Raw genomic sequence first — 19058 nt, forward strand, 5'->3', positions numbered from 1 at the left:
ACATTTTTATTGAACTTTTGTAATTGTGTATAAACATTCTTATTCAAATTTAGACACCTCCCCATCCATGCCTCCCCCATCCCCCCACCGAACCCTATGCACTCTGCCATACATGCTGAGTCCTGTTCATTCAGGTGTTTGTACCCAAATGTCCAGTGTAAATGTGCCCACAAATTATTTTTTGATATGGCTTAATGAAATGCAATTTTATCGCAAGACTCGGTAGTAATCTAAATAATGGGAGTAACAGAGTAATCACTTCAAGTGGTGTACATTCTCCTCTGATGACATCTGTCTGATTCTCACTGTTCTATGTAACTGGTCACAGTATTTGTTAAAAAGCACATGGCTCTAAGTGATTTATGTTCACATTTCCAATTCTATGTAGTTCTTACAGAATGCTGGTTGTAACTCACCACTGATGCCTTACAACCAACATTGCCCATTCAGCTAGTTGGTAAGGTCTTCTGACACTGAACTAGAGCTTCTTATTTGGGGTGATAAATTGGATCCCTGACTTACATCCCAAGTGAATATAAGCACCAAATGGTTTAAAGAGATGCATATGAAAGAAAAATTTTAAATATCTTAGAAAAATAAACAAGAAAAGGAAGAGAATATTCTTATTGTTTCAGGGAAGTTTACATAAAAATCTACAAAGTAATAAGATATAGAGGAAAATATTGAATTGAGCTGCATTAGAAACCAAAACATTAATTCAGCAAAACATATCCTAACAAAAGTTACAGGTGAGATACTTTGATGTGTACCATCAATAAATATTTTTTTCTATCTTTCATTTATTTATTCTGTGTGTGTGTCTGTGTGTGTGTGTGTTCACGCGCGTGTGTGCGCGTGTGTGTATGTGTGCTTGCCTGCCACAACCCATGTGTGGAGGTCAGAGGACAGTTTTCCGGGGTTGTTTCTGGAGCTGTTTCTTTCCTTCTACCATGTGAATTCCAGGAACCATGTACTCAGGTCATCAGGTTTGGCAGCAAACACTTTTACCCAATAAACCATCGTGCCAACCCTCAACAAAGAATCTCTATCCAGAATGTTAAACATAAAAGGCTCAATGAGTGAGTAAAAATCAGACAAGCCAAGAGCACAATTGGCAAACTATATGAATGGGCAAGTGGTAGATAAGAAAACACATGTAACACGTAAATTTACAAAAATGATTATTAGTAATTGGGTAGATGTGAGCAAAAATTGTAGTGAAGTGCAATTTCATATTCATAATATTGAAGAAATTTTAACCAGAAAATTCTAAGCATTGTCCACAATGTGATGTAGTTGTGTTTGCAGCTCTGCTGGTGAGAGAGTTCATTGGTGAGCCTCATTTGAAGAAGTATTTGAAATAGACCATAAGGAACTATGCCCCTCTTGACCCAGCAATTTTAGACATAAATTCGCCTGTATCAAACCCAGAAGTAGTTTTACATTTGGGCATATGAATATAAATGGATGTTGTTCCAACTGTAATTAAATTTAGAAAAAAATACATGATGTGGATGGCTGAATGGTATATCTGACTGTTCAATGTAATGTTATGCTACAGAAAAACAAAAAACAAAAAACAGCCACAGAGCCAGAGGTGACTATGAATCTTAAAAGCATAATGGTGGACAAAATGTTTTGTGGCTCAAACAAAGGCATGATACCACTTACACTGAGTTCATAAAAGAACCTCATGTCTGTGAAGAAGAGTAAGCTTTAAAGGATTAAAAGAACGAATGAAAACGTGGACAATTAAATGCAGACTAACATGTTCCGAGGTGGAGAGAGTGCTGATGGAGAGGCACCAGGCTTCCACTGTGCTGTAATATTTTTTCTAAAGAAAGAGCAGATACATAGATTATACCATTTTTTTGCTTATGCATTTTAATATGAAACATTCAGAGTGAATTTAAAAAGTAAAAAGAGATCCTAACCTGGGTTGTGGTAACTACAAAGAGAAAGCACAAACACAGGATTTTCTATTCAGTGCACAGTGTTATGCACAGGAGAGTGCCAACAGTAAAGCAGCATGTGAAGATGGCACAAAAATCTTGTTCAAAGCTGATAGAACATAATTAGAATCCCTTCTACATGAAGTCCATTAAGCACCATAGCATTCTGATAGGTCGTTTTGATTATTTGTACAGCACTCCCAATTTTTTAAATGGGGGGTGTGTTTAATAGACTCAGTTTTAGAGGTAAAGAGAAAGCAGGTGGGAGCTCAGCCACTGTAAAGGGACTTGGGTCCTCTTCCCAGCCCCAGGAATGTTGAGAGGAACATGCCTGGAACACTCTCCATCTGAATTCGCCCCCCCTCCTGCCCCTCAGGTGAAACCATCAGGCTCATAGTGACAAACAGGCCACAGTGGAAATCTGGCATTGAGAACATAAGGAGATCAAACTTACAAATAGACTGGTTTGACTGGTGCAGAGAACAATCTTGTCTGAAATCTGTCCCAGAGTCCACCGACCATCTAAAACCATTACCAAAATAAGCAATAGGTATTTAATGATCTTATTATAATTTCACAGATACCAGCTCTAGTGTCCTTAGTATGACTCTTAAGCATAGCTGAGCCCAGACTGTGAAAACCTTCTCCAGGCATCCCAGCAACTAATAGCTTTGTTACAGGGTGCTGTGGGTCTTGGCTCTGTTTTCAGACTTCCACTCCTACCCTGTCTTCTCTCTGTTACAATCTGACTCTTATCCTCCCCGACGCCCCTGGAAGCCACGTGAAAGGTTTGTTCCAGTTTCAGAGCAGACACCGCCTGTCTCAGAACCACGGTAGTTTTGCCTTCACAGCCAGTACAGCTTCAGAGCTCTCAACAGCGCCCTGCCTGGGAAGGACTTGGGATATTCGCATCATTTAACACAGAAGAGAGATCTAGTTGAGAGATTTTTAAAAATATTTAAAATCATAGATAATTTTGTCCTTTAATTGATTCCCCCTGCTATGTGGCAACCCTAGGTTTGAGGGTTTATTTGTCCCCCCTCTCTTACTGTTTTCTCTATGAAAGTAGAAGACATTTTACAATATAATGTGGGCTTCCTATTTGGGGGCTCAGGATCCCCTGGGGTCTCCAATTGTACTTTAATGTAACTGGTTTCCCATTTTATAATGTGGTTTTATGTGCTCAAAAATTCATTAGGGAAAGTAATTAAATTGCAGAACCAGACTTGGGCTGGGAGCTGCAACACAGACGGTGGCGAGAACGAGGGACGCAGAAGGTGCTTTGCAGGCACAAAGCAGGCATCTGAGCCTGGGTTGGGAGGTCAAAAGCCAGGTCCTCAGGAGTGCTTGAGGTTCATCCTGGTACAGAGTGATGAAAGCAGTGGGAGACTGCAAAAGACAGACCAGCACGGAGTGTGGAGACTGAAAAGCTCAGCAGAGAGGGAAGGAAACAGAGCAAGGGAGCGAGGCATGGATTCCATGTTCTGAAAAAGATGGGCTGGGTGAAGTAACCGGGACAGATCTGTCTGTACTTTAGAAAAAGTACTCCGGCTGCTGCTGAGATATAGGAAAAAAGAATCCACATGACAATCTCCTTTTGACATTTGGAAACGAACTGAATGGCTATCTCTCCTGACACCTCAGTGTGCTTTGCTCTATCACATAGAGACATTAGAGAGTGGTGTACACTCATGGATCCTCCTGTTGCACTTTGAGGAGTGGACAGCTAAGTTCCAGATCCTATTGCCAGAATCAAGCTCAATCTAGATTACCTGATGGAATAATTTCTTTGTGTCTCCATATTTAGCATTCTTTTTTTTCAATTTTCAAAATAGAGTCATTGCAAATGACTTGGAGAAGGGGACCAATAAGTAGTAAACCTGTCAGCATGGAGTGTATGAAAATATTTACAGTTATACCAATGACTCCTGTAATTATGGCATTTTCAGCTCCACATGTATTCTTATAATAAAGTATGAGTGAATTGACTTAAACTTTGGAGCGAGAAGTATGCACACTGATTGGGGTGTTCACTGACCCGAGTTATGGCTGGTGCATTTTCATATCTTTTCAGTGTGAAACACTGCGAGATGAGGTCTGCAGCTTTTTCTACTGTTGTTTCTTCTGGATCCAATTTTGGTGGCAGCATCTTATCCCAAGGTACAGTTTCATAAGCTCTGGAAATTAGTAAATAAGAACGTCTAATGCAAAGCACATACAGCAGAGTAAGAAGACTATCACTTTACAAATAAACTATGGATTTGAAAATTGCTTTTGATATATTTCATAACAATGTCATATACTGTCAGCAGCAGACTTCTAAGGTGACTTCTAAGATGCCTGTTCCCTGGTGTTAGACACCTGGTCCTTCACCAAAATAGGCAGCAGGTGAACACAATGGGATGGAACGCTTGCAACTTGTTATTTATATGTGTGTGTATAATAAAGAGGACAAGACATTGAGGAGGAGTAGGGAGACATTATAAGAGTAAGAGATATACATGTGTAATTCACTGACTCCATGGGCCATTATTCGTCCTCATGTGTACCTGTGTTTTGGACTGACTACTTGGGATTAGATAACCTCTCAGGGAGCTCACTCCTGGAGAAAACTGATTCTCCCTCCCTTTGTATCTATCTATTACAGTAGGATACAGGTGTTATCAAGGAAGAAATGAAAATACATGGGGGATACTTTAGCTGGGGAAGGAGGAGGGAGAACTATGTAAGGGGAAAGAGAGGAAAGCTAGATAAATCTACTATATTCTGAATAAAATATCAAACCTTTGACTAAATGTTGGTGTGTGTGAGGTCACCCAAAAGTTTTTTTCTGACACAGACAAGATAAATGTGAAATAAGAAATGTATCTTATTGAGAATTTTGGTGTCTATGTTTATCAGAGAGATTGGCCTATAATTTTCTCTTTTTGTTGGTTGTTTTCTGGTGTTGGTATCAATGTAACGCTGGTTTTGTAAAAAGAATTTAAAAGTATTCCCTCCTTTTCTATTTTACTGAATAACAAGGAGTACCGGTGCTAACTATTCTTTGAAGGTCTGGTAAAATTCTGTGCTGTATCCGTTTTGATCTGGGCTCTTTTTTGGGAGATTTTTGGGAGATTTTTAATTACTACTTCTATCTCATTGATTGTTATGAGTCTATTTAACCTATTGATTTCATCATGATTTAACTCTGGTAGGTCTTATATACCCAGAAATTCATCCATTTCTTTAAGATTTTCCAGAAGTGGATTATAGATTAAAAAGATATTTGTATTGGTTCAAGAATTTCATATAATACATTTTGATCATATTTAGACCCTTTCTTTCTCTTCCCCTCTGCCTTATTATATACACCCACATACCTGACTTCATGTCCTCTATTATTACTTGTTTTTTTTTAAAGGCCGATTGAGTCTACTCTGTGTTCCCCAAGTGCTCTTGGGTGTGGATCTATCCCTTGGATTCTCATCAATACCAGGCCACTAGTAATGAAAACTGTCTCTCCCTCTTCCAGCATCTATCAGTTGCCAACAGATCCTTAGCTTGGGCTGGGGCTTCTTACCCACCTCCTCCATCCATGCTGGGACCTTGTCTGGCTTGGGTTTGCACAGGTCTTGGGTATGCTGTCATAGTGCTGTGGTTCTTTTGTGCAATTACACTGTGGTGTTCAGACAACATAGATCACAGATTCCTTGTTTACATCAACAACCTCTGCTTTTAGAATGTTTCTGCCTCATCTTCAACAATGATCCCTGAACTTTGGGAGGATAGAGTGTGATATCAATATCCTTTTTAGGGATGAGCACTCTGCAGTCTTTTATTTCCTGTACACTGACCATTTGTGGCTCTCTGTGTTAATCCCCATCTGCTGCAAGAAGATGCTTCTCTGGTAAGAGCTCAGGGATGCACTAATCTATGGATCAATAAGTCATTAAAAGTCAGTTTAATACTATGTCTATTTAGCAGAATGATGCTAGCAGTTCTCCTCTGGTAGCCTGCAGCTTGTCCAGCCACAGGTTCTTGGCCCTGATAACACTATCAAGTATGGACTCCATCTTGTGAAGTGGGCCTTAAATCCAATTAGAATGTGGTTGGTTGCTCCTATAATATTCATACCACTATTGCACTAGTGGGCATATTTTGCAAAACCAGGTGCTATTGTAGCTCACAGTGTTCACAGCTGAGTAAGGTTGATGATTATCTCTCTCTGCCAGTAACATGCCCAGTGCCTTCTAGTACTATGAAAGCTAGACAGTGGAGGTGAAGCTTCAAGGTCAGTACCAGCTTGATTTCTCTTTGTTCTATGACTCAGGTATGTAGTATCCTCAGCAATAGGGTCTTAACACCATATTCTGGTGGGTAAATACTTGTAGTTGCAATAGGCAGTATTATCTGAGGATCTATGGAACTCTCTGGTCAACAACTCTGAAAGAGGGAGTCTATTCCTGGCACTAAGCTTTTCATTTATTAGTCTGGTATCTATTAGGGCTGATGAACCCCTGTTTTAGGGCAACTACATTTAACTCTATATGTTGAGCAAAGTTTCTATAGCAGGTTTCTATATGAATTCTTTCAAAAGGCCTTAGTGTTAGTTATTCCTCCCCTTACTCCTTTTTCTGCTTCACGCTCTCACCCCACTCCATTAAGCCTGTCCTATCCCCTATTTCCCTTTTTCATTTATATCATTGCATTCTGTCTTCTCTGCCATGAACCATCCCCCATGACTTCTTACTGGTTTACTGATCTTGAAGGACTTTCTAGTTGAAACACATCTATCTAAAGATTCAAAGCTAGTACTTATGAGAGATAATATGGGACATTTGTCTTTCTAGGTATGGGTTACCTCATTTAGGATGATTCTTTCCAGTTCCATTCATTTACCTACAAATTTCATAATTTCATTTTTCTTAACAGCTGAATAATATTCCATTGTGTAAATGTACTATACTCTCATTATCCACTCATCAGTTGATGGTCATGTAGGTTGTTTCCATTTCCTGGCTATTGTGAATAGGGCAGCAGTGAACATCGATGAATAGATGAATAGAGATCTCTGTAGTAAGATACAGAATCCTTTAGGTATATGCCCAGGAGTTGCATGGCTGGAACATGTGGGAGATCTATTTTTAGCTTTTTTTTTTTTTTTGTCTTTTTGAGACAAGGTCTCCCTGTAGCCACAAGCCACAGCTGGCCTGGCTTCACTAATGGAGACCAGATCTCACAGAGATCTGTCTGGCTCTGCCTCCCAAGTGCTACGATTAAAGGCTGGGATTAAAGGCATGCACCACCACGCCTGGCTCAATTTTAGCTTTTTAAGGAAACTTCACACTGATTTAAATAATGGCTGCACCAGTTTGCATTCCCAACTGCCATGAATAAGTGTTACCTTTTCCCCACATCCTCACCAACATTTGTCACTATTTGTTTGGCTATTAGTCATTCTGACTTGGCTAAGATGAAATCTCAAGGTAGTTTTAATTTGCATTTCTCTGATGGCTAAAGATGTTGAACACTTTAAAAATATTCTCAGTCATTTGTGTTTCATCATTTGAGAACTCTGTTTAATTCCTTGCCCCCACTTTTAAGTGGGTTTCTTTTATGATGTTTAGCTTTTTGATTTCTTTTTATATTTTAGGTAGTAACCCTCTAGCAGATACACAGCTTGTAAAGATGTGTTTTCCATTCTGTAGGTTGACTTTGCACTCAAATGATGGTGCACTTGCAGCGTAAATTTCATGAGGTCCAATTTGTCAACTGTTGGTCTTAGCTCCTGCACTATCAGAGTTCTGTTTTTCCTATGTCTATAGGTTCCAGCGTATTCCCAATTTTCTCCCCTATCAGATCTTATATTGAGGTCCTTTATTCACTTGGAGATGAAGGTTTTGAAGGGTGAGAGAGGGGTCTAGTTTCCTTCTACATGTAGCTATCTGGTTTGTTCAACACTTTTTGTTGAACATACTGTCTTTTGTCTAATGTGTGTTTTTGGCCCCTTTGTCAAAAATTGAGTTGCTGTAAGTACACAGATTTGAATTTGGGACCTTAATTCTATCTTATTGATCAATGTGTCTGTTTTTATGCCACTACCATGGTGTTTTTAATTACTATAGCTCTTTAGTATAATTTGAAATCAGAGATTTTGATGCCTCCAGCATTTTGTTGTTGTTGTTTGGAATTGTTTTGGCTCTCCTGACATTTTCTGTGTTTCCTTATGAAATTTGAGATTATTTTTAATTTCTGTAAGGAATTGTGCTGGAATTTTAACAGGGATTGTGTTGAATTTGGAAGTTGCTTTTGGCATGATAGTCATTGTCATAATATTAATCCTACTAATCCATGAGGATGGGAGGCTTGTCCGTCTTCTGATGACTTCTTCAATGTCTTTCTTCAATCTTAATTATTTTTTAATTAGAAGAAGCATTTCATTACAACAATATTGACATAGTCAATAACAATTTCCAGAGTTGTTCACTTCCTTGGTTATATTTATTTCTGGATATTTTATGTTTCTGTGGCTACTGTGAATAGGATCATTTCCTTGATTTCTTTCTCAGCATAGTTCTTTCTTATTAATATTTAAAAAAAACAAATCTTTATGTTATTGGTCCTTTGTATTGTTTCTTCTCTTTCATTAATTTCAGCCTTGATTTTACTTATCTCTTCCCATCTATTCTTTTTAGATGTTGTTCATTCTTGATTTTTCAAGGCCTTCAGGTGCATTATCACCTTTTTAATATGAGATGGCTCTTGATTTTCTGATGTAGGCACTTTATCCTATAATTTTCCTCTTAAGATTGCTTTCATTGTTTCCCACAGATATTGGTATGCTATGTTTCATTTTCACTCAGTTCTAGGATGTTTTAGATTTTCTTCTTGATTTCTCCCTTGATACACTTTTCATTCAGTAGTGTGTTGCTTAGTTTCCATGAGTTTGTTACTTTCTGTATTTCCTATTGCTATTAATATCCAGCCTTATTCCTTTGTGACTGGACAGAATGCAGGATATTGTCTAAATTTTCTTAAATTTCTAGATACTTGTTTTGTATCCTAATGTGTGGCTATTTTTGGAGAAAGTTTCATGGACTGCTGAGAAAAATTATATTCTTTAGTGTTTGAATGGAATGTTTTGTAGATGTCTGTCAGATCCAAATGATTCATGATGTCATTTAACCCCAGAGTTTCTCTGTTAATTTTTTATCTGGATAACTGTATATTGGTGAGAGTGGGATATAGCAGTCACCAACTATCATTAAGTTGGAGTCCCTCTGTAGTTTTATAACCACAGGGGCACTGTGCTTTGTGTATAAATGTTTAGAATTGTAACTTCCTCTTGTTGGATCTTTTTCCTTTAATGAGTATAAAGTGTCCTTATCTGTTCTGACTAGTTTGCTGAAAATACTACATCTTCAGTCATAGAAAATTGAGTACTCCAGCTGGAACTGATTTCAAAGCTTCATCCCCACTGTACTGGATAGTTATCACAGTGTTGGAAGGTGTTATGTAGGTAATTGGAAGAGAAAAGTAGTCATCAATTTTGCCCACCTTTGATCCCTGAGAGCTACAATAATGACTGGCCTCACAAGATATAACCATTGGTGCAATGTAACATGACTGTTATAGGAGTAACCAAACACTTTATGTTTGAATTTAATAGGCTTCTCACAAGAGGGAACTCATAACTGGCATTGTTATTAGGCCAAAAATCTGTGGCTAGATAAGTCATAAACTCTAAGGGATGTCATACTCTGATTACTCTGCTAAATGGACATAGTATCAAACCAACTTCTAATGACTTATTTTTATATCATATATTAGTGCTTTATTCAATTTTTTTTCAGGGAAACTTCTTTTTGCAGTAGATGGTGATTAACACAGAGACCACAACTGGACAAGGTACAAAGAATATGAAACTGTGGAATGCTCCCTAAATGGGATATCTATATTATACCCTTCCCTCAAGGCTTGGCGATGCTAAAGAGGAGGCATTTCACTTCCCCATCTGCATCTGCTCTGCCGTCTGAAGCACACTCAGCTTGTCTGTAGGTTCAGGATGGCTCTACTTTCATGTCTGCACACTGTCCTTGGTTGTCATCTCACATTCCTTGATTCTTCAATATCCTGGGGGGCTCCAGTGCAACTGAAGCTGAACCTATGCAAATGGCCTCTCCTAGCCTTACACATTGCCAAGCCTCAACTGTTCTCCATAAACTCTCCATGTCTTCAAAACCTACACCATGTGGGGGACTCTTACATTTTGTCAAGTTTGGCTTCCAGCTTGAGATGCAGCCTTGGTTCCTTCTGGACAATGGCTTCTGTGTAGTGCCCTTGAGGAAATACTCCTCAGAATATGTCACCTCATTGATGCTGGTCTCTTAGTAATCACAGTTGATTTTTCAGTTCAGATAGCTAGTACCTATTGTCCCGGTAAAGCAAGAATTTCACTTTCTCAGATTCTTAATGCAAACAAATCATACAATGGACCTAATTGAGTCTGCTTCCCACTGAAACTTGAAAATCCATTCCTTCATCTACTGCATTTGTCTCCACATATTTACCTTTCAAACATCCACAATAGTTCATTAAGCTCTGAGCACTTCCATCCCAATTTTCCAAATGTTTTCACAATTCTCACCCCAAATCAACACGTTCAGGTCTATCACAGCAAAACTCCATGTTACTGGTATCAATTTCTGTCCTAATTTGATTTCTGTGTCTGGGATAAAACACTAACCAAAACAAACGGAGAAAAGGGGGTTTATATCAATTTATAGGTTGCAGTTTATCATCAAGGGAAGCCAAGGCAGGAACTGAAGCAGAGGCCTCAGAGGAACATTTCTAAGTAGCTTGCTTCCTCTGGCTTGCTTTGCTACCTTTCTTGTACATCCCAAGATCATCTGCCTATGAATGGCACCACCCACAGTTGGCTGGGCCATCCTACATCAATTAGCAACTAAGAAAATGCCTCACAGACATGGCTACATAAAATGCTAATGAAGGAAATTCCTCACTTGAGTTTCCCTCCTTTCAGGTGCCTCTAGTTTGGTTCAAGTTGACAAAAACTATCCAACACAGAGGCCATTTAATTGTAATTTTCCATTGTGTGTGCATGCCTGTTAGCGTAATCTTAGGACCATCCTTCATTTTTAAGATTTAAAATAATGGGTACTAAAAATTGGTGGATTTCAGTATCCCCTTTCAGCCAATGGACATATTTGGAGCTTGAAGACTGAAAAACAAGTCTGCTGATAATCCAGCAGGGCTGTTTGTTCATATTATGTCAGACTAAACTCCAGCTTTGTCTCATGCATTCCTTTATATGTTCATAGCATCTTGGATAGGATTTCATACTTAGTCATAGCCATATCTTCAGTTTGAATAAATGAAGTCAAAGTGCAAAGCACATCTGCAGTGTTCCATGCACAGGGGAGAAGGGCTGTGGCCAGCATGAAATCTCCTTTCTGCTGTTTGCATGGCTGCTTCTCTCTGCACCCATTCTCCATGCCATGTGTTTAGTTTCTACTCTCTCTACTGGCTTCTAAGCCTGCAAGTGAACCTAGCCATCCATCCTGGGGTCTCAACTTTACTTTACGCAGGTACATGACATACAACAGCACTCCATTCTTCTTGAAACACCCTTTTAGCTTGCCTTCCAGGCCCTAGATTCCCCTCTTACTCCTCCTGTTTTCCTGGGTGTGTCTTCTCAGTTACTCTTGCTAGGTCCTCTTTCTTTCCCTTGTTTTAATGTAGGGATGGTTCTCTGATTCCATATCTTTCTTGATATCCTCATCCAGTATATCATTAGAAGCCATGACACCTGGATTTATCTCTCCTGCTAGACTGCTCTTCAAAACTTCAAACCTGTGCATCCTACTACCTACCTGGAAGATTCTGTTGGAGTTCTAATGAACATCTTATATTCAAGAACTCAGTCATTGCCCACAACATTCTCTAAGTAGTCTTCTCCAAGCTACCATTTTCTTTGCCTAAGAAGACAGCCATAACCCTGTTTTTCTCTGCATGCAGCCTTCTCTGAATACAGTAGTCACCACAACTATTTCAGCGTCAAGTCTGATCTTGTAACTTTTCTGCTAAGAACTAGTCAGTCAGAGCGACAATCATTGAAGTAGCCTACAAGGCCTAGTTTCTAGCACTTCTCTGAACTTCTGTTTTACTTATCCCCTTCTTCTCATGTTGCTTGAGGGACACCGGCCTCTTGTCCTTCCCCAGCATCTTAAGCATGGCTTTCAGACTAATTTCCTCTTCTGAGAATACATGTACTACAAACATCTGCACAGCTGTTCCCTCTCCTCTAGTTCTGTTCAAACTTCAAAGCTCTTGTTGAAGTCTAAGCTTCCCAGCTGCCTTTCCTTTTTTCCAACAGTTACCTTCAAAAGTAGCATCTATTTACTTTCTTATGTTTTTCTTTATTGTCTATCTACTTTTTCTGGTCTGCTTTATTTATAGATGCATCTCACAGTCTAAGACAGACTTTGCTGATCTATGGCAGGATTCAAGATAGGGAAATTATGGGGACATGAGAAGGGAAAATACTTCCTCATCTTGCAGCTTGATTGAAGGCTCTGACCAGCTTAAAACAAGAATCCAGCACAATTAGTCACATTTTACCTAAAGGCTATTTACATAGAGTTGATATTCTTTCGTATTTAGATATTTTATGTTAAGGTAACAATCAACCAGTTTTAAGGCCTGAATGTAGATCACTTTGTTCAGGGCCTCCTTTCTTTCTCCAGATGTAGTCTGAACATCTCAAACAAGATTTTTAACTATGTTTGCAGTAAAGATACCCTACCTTCCTAAAGCTGGGGATCTAATCAACTATAACCTTGTCAGACGCTCCTCAGGAACCACCTTGTCCTCTCATTTAGAATCCTTAGTATCTTTTTAAAGATAGCAACTTTAAACCCCACCAAAATTCTATATATGACTACTGTAAAATAAAAAGCAACAGTGAGATGTGGCTCTTCCTGAGGCGCCATACCCACACTTCGGTACATCTTATTTCAGTGACTCTCTTGGTGAAGCCCACATCCATGCTCTCAGGCATGTATTTCTTCTAGAAGATGCTCTTTTGCTGAATCTATGTGCTTAAGTCAATATAAACTACATCTTCCTTGAACCCCAACTCTGGTTCATAAACTGACTAGTTTTGAAATTCTTTTCTGCATGAAAGTCATGAATCTGGGTTTGGCCTGAGTCATGGTCCCTAAGTCTAGGGGAGCTCCTCATTCTGCTGAGGGTGATGTGGGGAGCTGTTCCTCCTACGTCTGATCCAATAAGCACTGACAGAGTCAGTGAACCATCTTCCTTTCAGCTTTCTCCACCATTGTTCTGTAGAACACTGTGTTCTCCTCCACTCCCTGCGGCCCTTCCCTCATTGCTCCCTCTGTGGTTTTGGTTTTATTCTTCCACTAAACATATTTTCTTTTCTTTTTTTCTTGATTTTTTTGAGACAAGGTCTTAGTCTCTGGTCCAGTCACGGTAATACTCTGACATTGGCTTCTGAGTGCTGGGATTATAGGTGTGAACATGTGCTTGTTATTAGTCAATATTAGTGTTTAAAAACCTGTGTTTGGTGTTCTTTGAATTATTCATATGATCCAAACTATTATTAATATGTGTACCATTAAGGATTAAGAAATATACTTTAAAATTATATTAGAAAAAAGCTTACTTCTGTGTTGAGGATTTGTAAAATGAATCCTTTGTACTATATTTCTTGTTTAGTTGAACAAGTGGTTCACCATCATCCTATAAGATATGAATAGAAGACCAAGTATGAATAGGAATTGCTATATTTTCCTATTCACTATTTTCTTTCCCCCTATTTTTCAAGATAACAACATCATGACTTGACATATGTGTATGTATATACTGTTCAATGAATGACACAGTCACATTCATTAATACATCCATCACCACCTATCGCTGTCCTTTGTGTGTGTTGAGGACATGAAATCTGCTGTCTTATGAAAATTCAAGGAAATGATGATACAGGATTATTAACTATAGTCATCATGATATACACTATATCCCCAAGCATATTCATCTTAAGCCAAATGTTTGCATCCCTCTGTCAACATCTCCCCACTTTTTCCATGCCCAGAAGCACTTGTCAAACTCCATGCTACTCTTTGCTTCTGTTTGACTTCCTTGGATTCTGCATATAAATCAGAGTATGTTTCTGTTCCTGGTTTATTTCTTTCAGAATGCTCTTGAGGTTCATCTATGTTGTAGCAAATAGCAGGCCTAAATTTAATGACTGAGTAGTATTCTAATACATGTACCTATACCAAAATTTCCTTATGCATTTATCTGTAGAAAGACATGTAGGCAACTATTTTTTTTTTTGCTTTTTGAATATTCCCTTCAGTCAGGGAGAATTACACCTGTAATTCTAGCACTTGGGAACAGAGATAGGAGAACAAGTTAGGGGAAGCAAGGCAGAGCAGTGTTTTTCTATGGTCTCTGCTTCAGTTCTTGCCTCCAGGTTCCTGCCTTGAGTTCCTGTCTAGGCATCTCTTGATGATGGACTGTAAGATGAAATAAACCCCTTTCTCTCCAAGTTGCTTTGGGTCAGTGTTTTATCAAAGCCTCAGAAAAGCAAACTAGGACAAAAGTTGGTACCAGGAAGTTGGGGCAATGATGTGATGGACCAGACTATGTTGGTTTTGAGGAAGATTATACAAGCATTTGGAACTTTGAGCTGGAAAAGTCATTGAATATCTAGAGCTTAATGGGCTGTTTTGTGGGAGACTTGACATAAGAATCCTGAGAGAATGCAGACAACAGGAGCCTGGCATCTGAGGTTTCAGTGGAAGCTTTGAGGTTCTCTCATAGACTATTGGGGCCATTTGTATGAAATATTTGAATGAAGAATCTGTGAAAGTGAACATTTTACTTTAACTGGGACAAATGGATGTTGGTCACCTGGAGCTGAAAATCAGCCGTGATTAACAAGAGATCAGTGTCATTAAGGCAAAATATTCTGGGAAGTGTTTTCTCAGGGTCAGCACATAGAAGTGGTGGTCCAGTCAGGGCAGGTAGCAAGGTTGCCTATGAAGCTTGGAGCCAAGATTGGTAATATATAAGAATCTCCCATGTGGTACTGGCTTTGGTGGCATGAAAACTGCAGCATTAAAGGTGTCATGGAAAAAAGCTGAGGCTTGACACCATGAAAGACCAAGAGAAGTCACTGGTGAAGTTACAGCCTCCATTGAAGTGGAGACCCTATTATTTTGGAGATGCCAATATTATAGATCCACCACAAAGCACAGTAGCAGGTGTGGAGTGGAGCTGGCTTGAGCCCAAGGGATAAATTTTGTGTATTAAAGATTGCATAGCCCAAAAGGTGTGGCTAACAAGCCACATGAGTGAGTCCCAGGTACCAGACACTGTGCTTTTACATTGTTGAATTTTGGTTTTTCTTTGATCTGATTTATAACTGTCCTCTGCGTCCCTCTTGGAATAAGGAAGTGTATAACTTACTTTTTTTTACCAGTGTCCACAATTAAGAGACTTTAAATTTTTAAAGAGAACTTGGTCTTTTAAATGTTGATTTTTTCCCCCCAAGTGATCATCAAGGGTATTCTCTTCATTTCAAAGTGTTGATGTTTTTCAAAGACTGTGGGATTTCTGAAGTTGTACTATGCTTTATATTGTAACATTAACATGGGATCTTGGGGATAAACAAGGAAGAAAGGGTTATGGTTTAATAGTTATGTGTTTGTGTGTCAAGTTGACAAGAGGTCAATTTTGTTGGTTGGTTTTTGTCAACTTGACACAAACTAGAGGCAGCTGGGATGAAGGGAACTCAACTGAGGAATTTCCTCCCTCAAATTGTTATGAGTATATCTCATATTGTTATGAGTATGTCTCATATTATTATGAGCAGTTTTCTTAACTGCTAATTGCTGTAGGGTGACAAAATCAACTGTGGGCAGTGCTATCCCTAGGCAGGTGGGCCTGGCTGTGTAAGAAAGGTAGCCAAGTAAGCCAGAGGAAACAAGCCAGTAAGCAGAGTTTCCCTATGATCTCTGCTTCAGCTTCTGCTTCCAGGTTCCTGCTTGAGCCCCTGCCTTGATTTCCCTCAATGATGGACTATAACCTTTAGCCTAAAATAAACTCTTTCCTCCCCAAAGTTGCCTTGGTGAGAGTGTTTAATTATAACCAAGAAGCAAACTAGAACAAGACATAATGAAACCTACCACTGTAGAAGCTTCCTAAGTCTCTCCCCCACCACACACACGTATATATAAAGAAGTTAGATTGAATTATCCAATAATTGGGCAACAATGCTGCTGGACACTTTAGATCAACAAAATGCACAGAGCCAACAATGGTTAACTCTTGTGGAGTTGTTGTCCAGTGAGGGCCAATAGACCCCCAAACATGACAGGCTACTGCCATTGTTCTTGGTTATATTCCAGAATTTGATGATAAGGTCCCACTGCTGAAGATAACACATAACTTGAGCCATAGTACATGAGGAAATAAAACTGGTCATCCCTGGAAGTGTCATCTCTACTGGATAGCTTTCATTGTTCTGGAAAGTGCTATGCGTTCTACCAGAAAAGAAAAATAATCATTGACCTTATACATCTGTGAATGCTGCCAGCTACTTATTGACAGGCCTGGCAATATAAGCCCTCTGGAGCAGTAGTGACATGAATGGTATGGGTGTATCCAATCACTTCCTTTGAATTTAAAGTCTGCTCCAAAAGATGGAACCATATCTGGCACTGTGATTGGGACCCAAAATCTGTGGCTTGATGGGTTGTAGGCCCTCAAGAAGAACCTAATACTCTTATTTTGTTAAATGGACATAGGATTAAATGGATTCCTATTGACTTAGCTTTATACTCATAGGTCACTGCATCACTCTACTTTCATCAGAGACTCACCTTTTTATGGTAGGTGGTAATTATTTTATTTATTTACTTGTCCATTTCTTGCTGTGCCTTCTAGTTCATAGCCTGAACTTGCTATGAAGATGACGCTGACCTCAATCTCAGAGAGACAGATGAACCTGCCTTTGCCTCCTGAGTACTAGGATTAAAGGCTTGCACCACCATACCCAGCAGTAGATGGTGATTAATACAAAGACCCACAGTCAAGGTGTAAAGAAAAAGAGACCATGGAGTGCTCAATCCTAAATTAGACAGCTATATCACATCCCTCATCTCAAGACTCAGGGATCATCAAGAATGTGGAGGTGGAAAGGGTATAAAAGCCAGAGATGGTGGACAAGTAAAATGAAATATTTTCTTGACATAACATGGAAGTTGCACATATTAACTCATAATGATTGTGACAGCATGCACAAGACCTATTCAAGCTCAAGGCAGACAAATTCACAGCAGGGAACGTGGAGGTGGGCACTAAGTCCCACAATGGCTGAGGAGGTATTGGCAATTGATAGCTGCTGGGAGAGGGAGAGTCAGTTTCCTTTAAGAGTGTGACTCCTGATAAATTAACCATGCTCCTAGAGGCTGGGCATCCAGGACTTGATGGGTTTTAAGAAAATGAGGACATAAAGGGTGAGGTGAGTAGGAGTGCGGGTATAGATCTGGAAGGAGTTGGAAGGGTGAGTATGATAACAATGCAATGTATTTAGTTCTTTAGGAATTAATAAAAAATGATACAATTTATCACTAGTAGCTTTTTTCTGCAGAAGAAAATATCAATGCATAGACTATGATATAAACTAATTCTGCTGTATAAATCCACCTAGTAAGAACATCTTACTGTACATGCTGCCTCCTCATCAAATGTGTATGTGTGATTTATCGAGCATGGATCATGATGAGATGCTAAAGGAGTTACTTTCACTCCGCTTGTCCAACCTGAAACCCAAAAATATAACATGCTTTAGGTTAAAAACATAACAGTAATTTTTCTTCTGTCTGAAACAATTCCTATCAGAGAGCAAGACTACATAGTACTAGTTGATTTTTAATGGACTATCTAATTACTTTTTCAAGATCTTTTTGAGATGTGGTTGAGGATGGTTCCTAGACTGTGAACTGCTATGAAGATACAGTAGCTCTGGCACTTGCATGCCAGCATAATTATAGCAGTGGAATAATTATTTGGATTTCTTATTTTCTATTGTAAGAGGCCTATTGAATACCAGGAACCTATACATGTAATGTGCATGCATGTGTGTTTGTGGGGGGGCATGTGTGTATAGACATCCTAGGGCTGGGGGTAGTAAAATGAAAGTCTGGTTACTATGTAAATAATTTAGAAATAGAAGTTGTCAGGGTCTAGCAGCATAAAATATTTAACAAAATATAGACCAGAAGCATTTGGCATACCATAAGTGGAAGATAACAGGTATATAAAGATGAAAAGTGGAGTTTTGGTTTTGAGGTACCAGTGGACAAAGAAAATTCAGACGTGTAAGTACTGAAGCCAGCATGCGGCAACTGCCCAGAGTTTTATGAGGTTGTAGAGAAGGGCTGTCTAATCCAACCAGATTGTAAGGAGTTAGGAACATCTTCCTGAAGATAACAACTGATCTAATCTTGAAAATTAAATAGGACACACACACACACACACACACACACACAGAGGAACCTCAGAAAAAGGAAGTGGGGAAGGAAAGGGAGGTGGATGAAGAGTAGTTGTTAAAGGCAGGGAAATGGCATGTGCAATTGTATCCTGCTCTGTGACAGTATCAGAGTATTAGGACACTACAGAATGTTACAGTTGCATTATGAAGTAGCAGATGGGGAAACAGTTGAAGAACAAGAGGAGCAGACGGGGTCAGTGCAGGAAAGCCTTGGTCTTAAACTGTGGATGGATTTCTTCAGAAGATTTTAACAGAGATTTGTAACTCTTAGAAACTACTCTGATTTACTCAGGTGACCAATGTGTGATGATAACAGTAGCAGCTCTGGTAGTTACCATATAGAGTCCGTCTGCAATCCCATAGAGGGAGAAGAGGCTTCTTTGTCTTCTACTTTGTATCTTTGCTCCATGAATGAATCCAATGTACAAATTGTGAATTTAGAAGTTACCATTTGGGGCCTATGTGAATAAGAGGTGTTAAAGTGCAGGAGAGATTGTGAGAGAAATTTGCACAGC

General features: G+C 39.2%; 1 protein-coding gene across 1 annotated transcript in view; it reads right to left on the bottom strand.

Moving 5' to 3' along the window:
• Spata48 (spermatogenesis associated 48) overlaps window positions 1–19058 on the bottom strand; it is a 48381-nt gene that overhangs the window by 22153 nt on the left and 7170 nt on the right. The window contains 4 exon segments of the mRNA XM_008849277.2: window positions 2407–2474; window positions 3991–4129; window positions 13642–13718; window positions 17715–17812. Coding sequence (XP_008847499.2) covers window positions 2407–2474; window positions 3991–4129; window positions 13642–13718; window positions 17715–17812 — 382 coding nt within the window.

Source organism: Nannospalax galili, unplaced genomic scaffold (genome assembly GCF_000622305.1).
Source record: "Nannospalax galili isolate Female #2095 unplaced genomic scaffold, S.galili_v1.0 scaffold304, whole genome shotgun sequence".
Classification (NCBI taxonomy): Eukaryota; Metazoa; Chordata; class Mammalia; order Rodentia; family Spalacidae; genus Nannospalax; species Nannospalax galili.